This window comes from Ochlerotatus camptorhynchus, unplaced genomic scaffold, assembly GCF_037179485.1.
Source record: "Ochlerotatus camptorhynchus isolate MF236.1 unplaced genomic scaffold, CSIRO-AGI_Acam_v1.1 ptg000007l, whole genome shotgun sequence".
NCBI lineage: Eukaryota > Metazoa > Arthropoda > Insecta > Diptera > Culicidae > Ochlerotatus > Ochlerotatus camptorhynchus.
Genome location: NW_027040499.1, coordinates 921,749 through 932,968, shown reverse-complemented (window position 1 = coordinate 932,968; position 11,220 = coordinate 921,749). Strand labels below are relative to the sequence as shown.

The window sequence follows — 11,220 nt, the reverse complement described above, 5'->3', positions numbered from 1 at the left end:
TATGACGTGTTTATCGGAAATCTCGCCTTAGATGCTACTACTTTGAACCTACTGCTTAAGCCATGAACAGCAATAGAAAAATAAATACTATCACCGTTAGGTAATGGTTAAACATTTGATTTTATTAAATAAAAATAAAACTGTACAAAATTGAGTACTTTAATGAATCACAATCGCTAAACTTTTGTATTGATACAAAAATAAAAATCCTTCTGTCTTGGCATACCTATACCATCTTCTGTAAGGTAACTCCAGTTCGCTGCAGAAAAATCTCACGCCGATTCCATCGCAGGTATCGGGTCCCCGATGTCTTAAACACTATTTGGTAAGTACAACTATTCCATAAATTATGAGTAACGAGCTCACTCGAGGTTGGTTTCGCAAATCAATTAAAACTAATCTAAATTAAATCAACTTGGCAGCCGGTTGAAGCTTAGTCGTGATGGCACCTGAGTAGGGGAAGGAGGAGGAGGAGGCAGATGACACCGCTCGTGGGTGGGAATATTTGACACCGGCGACGGTCTCCAGTGCCGGTGATCGCTTGTATTGGGTGACCGTTTTCGTCTGCGAGAGTGGAACCGAATAGGCAATGGTGTTGTAGGCCGGGGCCGAAGCCGATGGGATCTGGTGGTTGGCTACCGGGGTATGTGTTGGATAGATGGGATAAGCTGAATGGGAAACCGGGTAGGTTGGTTGGTAGAATAGCTGTGGGTGGGGTTGGTGGTGATGGAAGTGCTGGTGGGGAGGACGATAAACTGGGACGGATTTGGTCGGATAAGAGTAGTGTTTGACCGGGGCGAGTTGGAGCGAACTTGGAACATAGGAGTCCAGGAGGCTGGTGGGTTGCTTATGCTGGGCTCCGAAATAGTTGAGGATTCCGTTGTTGGGATGCGTCAGTGAGGGGTAGTGCAATTGTGTTTCGTGGTGGATTTGGATGGCGGGTTTGGCAGGTGAGTGGCTGTAGTGGATGGTGGGTTGGGAATTGAGGTAATTGTCCGGGGAATAGTAGACCGGAGGTTCGACGCTTTTTACGATGGAGAACTCGGATGACGGCGACTGATGTCGGTAGGGTGCCGGAGTCGATGAAGGTGAAGCGTAAATCACACCTGGGGTCTTCTGAGGAGCTGGTGCTGGCGCCGGAGGACTACCGCTGGGTGGCTGCGGGCTGTGGCTGCCAGATTCACCGTGTGAGTAGGTCTGTACGTGGTTGTCCGGGTCGTTCACATAAGCTGCATACTGCTGAGCCGAATACGGTTGCTGCTGGTAGTAGGACGGCGATGGAATCATGATATAAGCTCTGTAAGAGAGAACGAGAAGAAGCACACACATAGAAGAAATCAGATCTCGGATTAGCTCATCTTTGCATAACATTTTTGTTTTTTGATCGCGAAATAAAAGCTCTTTCTCTTTGGCTGCCCAGTCATGGGTCGCCGAAGTCCGAGCGCACGCGGGCATGAGAAAACAAAAACGACCACGAAAAATCAAATAAACGGTCAAATGTGGTGGCTCTGCTGTTGGTTGAGACGAGCTCGCGCGCTATGTGCGGCTTATTTATTTTTACTGCAATTGCTAATAAATTGTAATATACACAGAGATTGCGGCACAATAAATTGAAGTAAATTTCCTCGCTATTTCTGGCTGAGAAGAGGAGCCCGAACACTGCTGGGTATAGGTCTGTAGGTTTACGGTGAGTTAAGGCTCTGGGCAATTCGGTAGGTGAGTGAGCCAATGATGTGCAATTGCAAGGCTATTAGGTTTTATTTTTCGGGGTTAACCCGGAGCGAAAAGTGATTGGGGAGAAGAAATTTTCAATAATTTTGATGAGGTCTATGGCCTTGTATATTGGGTAACCGAGTGCATATGTTCCCTTCGATTGGGCGCGATGAGGTGATTTGCAGTGTGTGGACAGCAAAGGCATCACTCAACTGAAGGATGGGGGTTTCAATATTTTTCACGTGTCAGTGTTTCGCATGTGCATTGCGATACACGTTCTGAAAAGTGCTATTTCCATAACCGATCGAAATATGATTTATTGAGTAATTGCAATTATAAAATTCAATCAACACAGACAAGCTAATGCGTTGTCGAATTAAAGTTATCTTTTATTCGTATGTTGTATTTAGTTATGGTTTTGAATCAATTTTATTTAGTTTTTATTTTTCTGCTTGCGTAGTTCAAAATGTGTTCACAAGGTTGCTCTAATGAAATAAAATATTGTTTTAAATGCTTTCTCAAGATCCTGATCATTAACATAGTTGTTCAGCTGAGTGTGCTTACACATGATCACCCCCATTCACTATTTAGATCGAAACGAATTGTACATACAAAATTCTTTTTTATGGGAAATCCATTTCGATCGATGTAAGGAATAGGTGTGATTATATCGTGATTCTGACCATGTTAGAACACCCTCGTTTTTAGAAAATTAGTTCAGTTGAGTGAGAACGAAAGATGGAGTGTTGAGCAAAAAAATGGCAGAGATGGTGGAGCTAGCAAACATATATTTATGATATCTTAAGATCCAGATCGTAAAGATTCCCAATTTTGACAGAATTATTTTGACGAGTAAGACCTTTCTGATAATAGTTTTGTACCACTGTTGCCGCTTCGTGTTTTACAGAAAAACTGAATAATTTTAATTTTGTGTATAATTTTTTTTTTTTTTTTTTTATATCTTTATTAAGGAGACAAATTAAATGTTAGCCCTGCTAGGAGAATTAAAAATCATAATTATTCTGTTTTTGGAAATGGTCGTCATAGTATTTACTAAGACAATCAATGCTTAAAACAGTGAACTAACCTTAGGATTGCAGAAGGGTTCTTTGTGGTAAACGTCACGCTGAATTGAGGTGATGTGTTCATTTTATGAATGAAACGACTAACGACTCTTGAATATGAAGATGCCTGAAATTAAACCAACGATCTTCAGCTCAGCAAAAATGGTCGCTCTAAGGCCACCGAGCCTTCCATATTACAGCACAATATTTATGATCGAGCTGTTATTGTAATCATTCATACCCGGAAACGGCGATGACGATGGCAAGTTTCACACAGCACACGACGAGTGAGAAATGCATTTTGTGGTCAATCAATAATATAATTTTAAAACGCTACATAAATCACTGAAATGGTCATACTCTGTATTTCCACCCAACAAAAATGTTCATAAATATTGAAGAAAAACCAATACATTTGACACATCTTTCAAGAATCAAATCCACGTAATCGCACACCAGAATTTTCAGGGCTGATAGCTTTCTATATTGGATGTTTGTAGAAGAAAACTTCTAAAATATAAATACACACTTAGAAAAAATCATGTAAATTTAGGTGCTCTGAGAGTGACATATACGAGCGTCAATTTTGACATAAATTTGAGTCATAACAGACGCGAAATATAGCTCAATCAAACGTACTTTTCGTCGAGCAACGAACTTTTCAGTCTCGGAGCACTTAATATTACATGAAATGTTTGTTTACGTCTCATCTTTTATGTCAAAGACGGATTCCGTCACGTGTAAAATTAGTTATTTCTAAGTGTGTAGGTTTGGAGACAGAATAGTTTTTTGACTGATCCCAAGGAATTTCCAAGTTATTTCTGGAATTATCGCCAACCTTCGCCAAATACAAAGCTTGCATTTCTGATCTTTTGAAAGCTGTTTGTTCAAAAATGGTATGACATACTTTGTATTAGTATTTAAGCGAAAAAGCTTGTGTACACAAAGGTTACTCAGTAGACTGATGCAAAATTTGAAATTTTCGCTCCACTGTGCTCAAACGGTTCCAAAATGGATCCTGATTAACTTCTCAAAATTTGAACTTATATAGTAAGAAACTGACTTGGCACAAACCATTTGAAGTTTATATAGAAATTACTATGGGAAAACCAAAATTTTGGTTCATATCTATCTCAAAATTGACCAGTTCACTCTGCTTAAGAAAATGATAGCTGAGCTTGATTAGAATTTTTTCAGCTACAACTTTGTTCAAGATTTCTTTTCGATTAAATGTAAGGAACACAAGTTATTAATGATTCCAGTCACTGTGCACTGATGTCTTATGATTATGCTCAATCAACTGTTCAGCAGGCAACATTGGTATTTCTGAGGCGTTGATTAGGTCACAAAAATCATGGCTACTATTTCACACTGCAGACTACCATGTTGCCCACAATGCAGCTACTGAATTATGCCATAATATTGTCAATCTTTAATCAATTAATAAATATTTAGTTTGACGCATGGCTTAAAAACGATCTTCTGCAAAGTTGTAGCTGAGAAAATTTCCCATTAGAAAAGCGATAGAACTTGTTAACAGTGCAATATGTAAAAAGGCTAGAAGACAGCGAACAAAATGTTTGGGTTTTCCATAGTAATTTCTATATAAACCAATCGATTTGAGCCAATTCAGTTTCTTACCAAATTAGTTTAAATTTTGGGAGTCTAATCAGGACCCGATGTGGAACCGTTTGAGTACTGTAAAGCGAACATTTCAAATTTTGCATCAGTCTATTACACAGTCAACTCTCCCTAACTCGATATTTAAGGGATCATCGAGTTAGGGAGAATATCGAGTTTTGGAGCTAAATTTTAAAAATGTATGGGAACGTGGTCAAAGTAGCCTGGATTTTCATAAGGGAGAGATGATTGTATAGAAAAACTAAATCAGTTCTTAAAAGAACTTGTTTTTCTTGAAATCGGAGACGGATCAAAAGTTCCAAGAAGCTCCGATCTAAAATTTCTACTAAATACATTTAATATAAACTGCTATAACCCTGAAAACTAAATGGTGCAATTTTATGTCGTTGCATGGATTTGATTTTCGAAAGATATGTTCAAATAAATGGATTTGGTTCAATATATTTAAAATGAAAATTTTGGTTTTCCAATAGTAATTTTCATATAAACTTCAAATGGTTTTGTACCAAGTCAGTTACTTACCAAATTAAATTTTGGGACGATAATCAGGACCCAATTTGTAACCTGTTGAGCACAGTGGAGCGAACAATTCAAACTTTGCATCAGTCTAATGTACACTCAAGTCTTTTTCGACACGATTTCTTTTCGTTTTTTTTTTATTTTCACACGTTTGGTGCCGCTGAGTCGCAATTTACACGGTACGTTTGTTATGATTTCTCGATAATGATACAACCTATCGACTTCATTCAAACCACATTATCCATTTCAAGCCATAGGTAATCGAATTGCATACTTTTTTTTAAAAATACCTATATGGACCATATCTTATAGCGAATAGTATCAATATAAAAAATAGTATGTGTAAACTTGGTACGTTTTATTGCTCGGTTTTTGACATATACTACGAAAATTTAAAATTGTACCCATCACGAAAAGGTGTTAAGTTTTGAATGCTTATAACTTTGTCGTTGATAGATGAAATTGAAATCCAAATATACCAATCGATAGGAAATAACTCTACAAATGCTGAAAAATCGTTTAAAAATTGTACAAATAAAAGGGATAATTTTATCACTGTTTTAATGAAAAAATGTTTCCCCTAACCCAGTCGCCATGATCGAGTACCACTTGGTTGCGCATCGTTCTGCTTGAACCTGAGAAGATATAAAACAGCGCTGCTGTCAAGGTACCAGCCGCGGTGATTCTCTGCTTGACCGTCATGCAGTTCAGTCCGTGTTTTGCTCGCTCGGTCGAGTTGTTCGATATGTTTCTAGTTTGTTCCAAACGTTTATTCGCGTCGTCAGTAGTGTCGGTCATATCGTATGATGCGAAGACAGCGCTCCCGGAACAGGCTCCGTGAGAAAGCGGGGAAGAGTAGTGGTGAGGGTAGCTTTTATTTATTTAACGTCGGTCTCTGTTCCGCAATCTAGTGCCAATCACCGACGGACATCGATTGTCATCCATTAACGGCAATCAAATGTGCAGGAAGGCAGCTTCCACACCTGCGTAGGATATTGCACCCATTCAACACACATGGGCTGGGACCAACGGCTTTACTTCCCTTCCGAAGGAAGACGTGACCAGAGATTTTTATGCCTCAGAAAAATCCGACCGACCTCGGCTGGGATTGAACCCAGACCCATCGGGGTGTTAGAAAGCAGTCACGCTTACCACTACACCACCGGCGCCGGCTTGGTGAGGGTAGCTCGAGTGGACTTATTTTAAATAGGTACGCTATTCTTTCCACCGATGTTGGAAATACCACCTTCGTCACCATGAAGCGAACCAAGGGGAAGAAAAACCAGGGCCAGATCGATATGGTGCGAGTGGACGTGATGATGTCACCACGACGAACGTCAGCGACATCGGTGACTTCGGCGACGTCATCGACAACGAAAATTCTGCCGACCCGAGTGCGTACCGAAAGCGGAGTATGACTTGGTCTTCGCCCATCTGATGACTTCCAAGGTGGAATTCTTCAGCCACGATATTCCCGTTGAGAAACCGTTCAAGGTCGTCATCAGGGGCCTACCGACCCGACGTTTATAGAAGCTGAAATCAGAGACCGGTACAAGCTGGCCTCGAATGCCGTCTATCGGACGACAAGGTGGGATGAGAATGTGAACGCCTTTTCCTGGTACACTTCCAGAAGGGAGCGGTGACGCTCAACGCACTGAAAACCATCCGTTCAATCAATTCCATCATCGTCCGCTGGGAGCCATACCATGGCAGACATCGCGATGTGACTCAGTGCCAACGGTGTCTAAACTTCGGACACGGCACCCGCAACTGCAACACTTCCGAATGTGTTGCGGATGAAGCTGTGGCGTCCAAATACGCCAACTGTGGTGGTGCTCACCAAGAGTCCGACGCGAAGATTTCAAGTGCATCCGAAAACAGGCATCCACTAACAATCAACCAGGACGAAGGAAGGATAAAGCCCCAGCTTTCAGGGCAGAGGACTTTCCGCCTCTTCATGGACAAGCGAATTCACGGGTGCGATCTGTTCCCCCTCAAGAAACGTCTGGATCTTCTGGTGGATAAAGCTCTTCACCCCCCCCCCCCCCCTTTGGATTCTGGAGACAATTAACAATGCAAAATTTACCATGACCGGTGCATGACCGCAAGAAACCCGAGCAGATCCAAGTTCTCGGTAAGTCCATCATCTAGTATGGTATATAAACCGATAACTATCGCTACCTAAGCGGCGCCGCTGGTTTAGTGGTAAGCGTGATTACCTCTCACCCCAGCAGGCCTGGGTTCAATCCCAGTCGGCGCCGTCGGGATGTTCTGAGGCATAAAATCTCTGATCAAGGTTTCCTTCTGAAGGGAAGTAAAGCCGCTGGTCCCCGGTTCATGAGTTGATGGGTCGATAGGTAGGGTCCAGGTGTGGGAGCTGCCTCCCTGGCGTCGGTAGCATTGGTGTTCAGCATGGAAAACAAGATCGACGGAAAACAAATCAAGGGAAAACATATATCGCTACCTGGAACGCTTGCTCTGTAAGAGCAAAATAAATTGAGCTTGCCGACTTCTTCCACAAGCACAGCATTGTCGTGTGTCTTCTAACGGAAACCCACCTAAGGTCCGGTGACAGCTTCTGGTTGCCTGACCTCAACATTATCCGGTTTGATTGCACCAGCTCCAAGGGGGTGGTGTTGCGGTCGTCGAAAGGAATTAAATTTTACTCCCTGCCCCACATCCACACTTCTATAATCGAGCCTCTTAGTGTGGAGGTCGAATCGCCAACTGGAAATGTCAATTTCATCGCTGTTTACAGCTCTCGGCAGTGTGCTGCCAACAACGGATTAGCTAGCAAATTCAAGAATGACATGACCGCCATTACATAGTGGTAAGCATGACTGCTTTCTAACACTCCGATGGGTCTGGGTTCAATCCCAGCATGTTGTTGTGTTGTGTGTGTGCGATATCCTACGCAGGTGTGGAAGCTGTCTTCCGGCACATTCGATTGCCGTCAATGGATGGCAATCGATGTCCGTCGGTGATTGGCACTAGATTGCGGAACAGAGACCGACGTTAAATAAAGAAAAGAAGATGACCGCCATTACTCACAGTAGCTCCCGATTCATCGTTGGGGGCGACCTGAATACCCGCCATGAAGCTTGGCGGAACTACCAGCGGAACCGGAACGGATGTCTATTGTTCGACCGAGCTCAACATGGATTGTACACTGTGCAGTTTCCAGACGAACCAACTTCCATCTCTCCGGCGGGAAATCCCTCCACCTTGGACTTTTTCCTGTCGAACATCGTACTCTCCAAGCTGGAGGTGAACAACGATCTCAGTTCCGACCACCAACCGGTGGTGGGTGAAGTCGGTATCAACGTGGCTCCTGCTGCAAGCCTGCGCAAAGACTACCACTACGTCAACTGGGTGCAGTTTGGACGTGTGGTTGACAGCGGCATCGACGAAGATCTGCTGCTTGACACCGTAGATGACATCGACCGGCACTCCAACAGGCCAAATCCGTGGCTGACGAGGCATGTGTTCGAAAAGTTCCTGTGAAGGTTCCCGGGTTTTACGGCATGAAAGTATAGTCTCTTTTGGCCGCTAGCTTCAACAGATGCTTGGAGCTGCTCTACTTTCCAAGCATCTGGAAAGTAGCAAAAATCATACCAATCCGCAAACCCGGTAAGAACCCAACATTGTTATCAAGATATAGACCAATCAGACACCTTTCAACGCTAAGGAAATTGTTCGACAAACTCTTTCTCAATCGTTTGCTCAAGTTTGTCCAGGAACACAACATTCTCCCTCCGGAACAGTTCGGATTCAGGAAGGGGCACTCCACCAATCGCCAGCTAGTATGGGTGATGAATAACATCCGAAGTAACAAAACTGTATCCAAGTCCACAGCCATGGCCTTGCTAGACGTTGAAAAGACGTTTGACAATGTCTGGCATGGCGGACTTGTGTACAAGTCTTGTAACTTCTACTTCCCATTACATCTGGTTAAAATCACCCGTTACTACCTCCAGTAAAGGTCGTTTCAGGTATCGTTGAATGGTTTTCTTTCAGACACGTTTTCCATCCCAGCAGAAGTCCAGCAAGGCAGTCTGCTGGGCTCCTTGCTTTACAGCATTTACACTTCCGATTTTCCTCCGCTCGGAGACGGTTGCATGTTTTTCCTGTTTGCAGATGATACCGCAATAGCCGTCTAGGGAAGGATGTCTCGCGAAATAACGAACAAACTTCAACGATGCCTTAACGTCGTTGCTGATTATGCAATCAACTGGAAAATTAAAATCAATGCCTCCAAAACTCAAGCAATCATGTTCCTCCATCGGCATTCGCCCAAACTAAAACCGGCTCCATCTTGTACTGTAATCATGGATGGCCAAGGGTTGAGTGGTCTGCCGAAGCTACATACCTTGGAATGGTATTCGATGAGAAGCTACTGTTCCGCTCGCATATAGAAAAGATGTTAGTTATTTAAGTGTTCAAGCTTAGTTAGGTGTTTGTATCCGCTGATTTGTCGCAGATCCCGCCTTTCTAGGGTTAACAAACTGGCTGTCTACAATCAAATCATAGCACCTGCAACTTTCTACGCTGCTCCGGTGTGGGAATCAAGTGCTCAAACTCACAGAAGCAAAGTTCAGGTGGCACAAAAAGATTGCTTAGGAAGATCCTCGATCGTTTTTTTTTACACTAGAATAACAAAATTTTCCCGAAGAGGCAGGCATTTCCAAAATAGATTCCAGAATTACAAAAAAATAAGACAAAATTTGCACACGAACAGGCAGGCATTTCCAAAATAGATTACAGAATTACAAAAATAAGACAACATTTGCACACAAATGTAATATATCCAGCACATGCATTGATAAGCAATTTTTATATGGTAGGTTAGGTGTATATAGTAGTTGTAGGTTAGTTGTAGTTGTAGGTTAGTTGTAGTTGTAGGTTAGTTGTAGTTGTAAATAGTAGTTATAAGTAGTCTCCTTTTTCAAATTCAAATCAAACCAATCCCACAAAGGTGGTCATACTTTAAAACAGGCCTGATAGGACTAGGAGCTTTAAATAACAATGACAAATTTCAAATGATCTAAAGTTGAAAAGACGCATCTGTGTCACTTGAAAATTCATACATGTAAACCACAAGAAATAAAGATCATTTAAAGCAAATTAGCATTAGTATTAGCACTTGAAGAATTATGCTATGGAACGGCTTGATATGCAGCACCTCAATTATAATATCCTGGATTTTTTGCTGATGGGGGCGGGGCATAGCAAACCGTTCCATAGCTTATTTCGTCATGTAGGAAGGACTGGCAATGATATTCTAAAAGCATGACAGCAGTCAGAAGTAATGCGTCACCATCTACATTCGCTGCCAGACTGTTGAGCAGTTCAGTCGATTTGAATTCTCTCTAGTTTCGTTCGTTCGTTCGCAAGTCGAATTAGCTCCGCGTTGTATAGTGACGCTCTCGCTGACCCAGCCATGGGTAAGAAATCGCGCGGTAACGCGAGTGCCGGCTTACCGGGAAAACAGACTCTCCCAGGAGACGGCGCGACCACCGAGCCAGCTCAGAAGAAGCAGAAGAAAACCCCATTGCCCGTCCCGACAGGCGTTGCGGACCCGCAGCCGGGGCCTCCCGGAACTAAACGACCCAGACCTGAAGACATCAGCGCCACCGCATCGGCAGCAAAAAAGCTGCTGAGCAACAATCCGTTCTCCGCCCTGCAGAACGGAGCCCAGCCGCAGTCGGACCCTGAGACGGTGCCTAAAAAAGTTAAGTTGCCACCCTTCTATGTGAAGGGCTTCCCTCCCGGGCTATGGGAGCAGCTGGATTTCTACATTAAGCAGGGCCTTCGCTGCACCATTCAACGGTGCACGGAAGGCTACAAACTGATGGTCTCGGCCGAAAATCACTACAACGCAGTCCAGGCCCTCTTGGACAGGATGAAGCTGGAATACTTCTCCCACGACGTCGAGGCCACCAAGCCGCTGAAAGTGGTGCTGCGCGGGCTCCACGACATGGACACCACCACCTTAATGGACGAGATTAAGGCGAACGGCCTCAAGCCGGTCGAAATCCACAAGATGACCCGCAGCAAGGCCATCAAGTATCGTGACCAGCTCTACTTGGTCCATCTGCAGAAGAACTCCACAACCGTGAAGGATCTCCATACGACACGCACACTGTTCCACATCGTAGTGAAGTGGGAGCGGTATAAGCCAACCCACCGTGGCGTCACTCAGTGCTCGAACTGCCTATTGTTCGGGCACGGCACCAGGAACTGCCGCATGGCCAGCCGCTGCATCAAATGCGGCAAAAACCAC

At 43.6% G+C, this 11,220-nt stretch overlaps 1 protein-coding gene across 1 annotated transcript in view; it reads right to left on the bottom strand.

The window, feature by feature from the left end:
- Positions 1 to 235: 235 nt before the first annotated feature.
- The window catches only part of LOC135697642 (uncharacterized), a 101,833-nt gene continuing 90,848 nt past the window's right edge, over positions 236 to 11,220 (bottom strand). The window contains 1 exon segment of the mRNA XM_065217426.1: positions 236 to 1,297. Within this exon segment, the coding sequence (XP_065073498.1) occupies positions 406 to 1,297 (892 nt within the window). The 3' untranslated portion in view covers positions 236 to 405.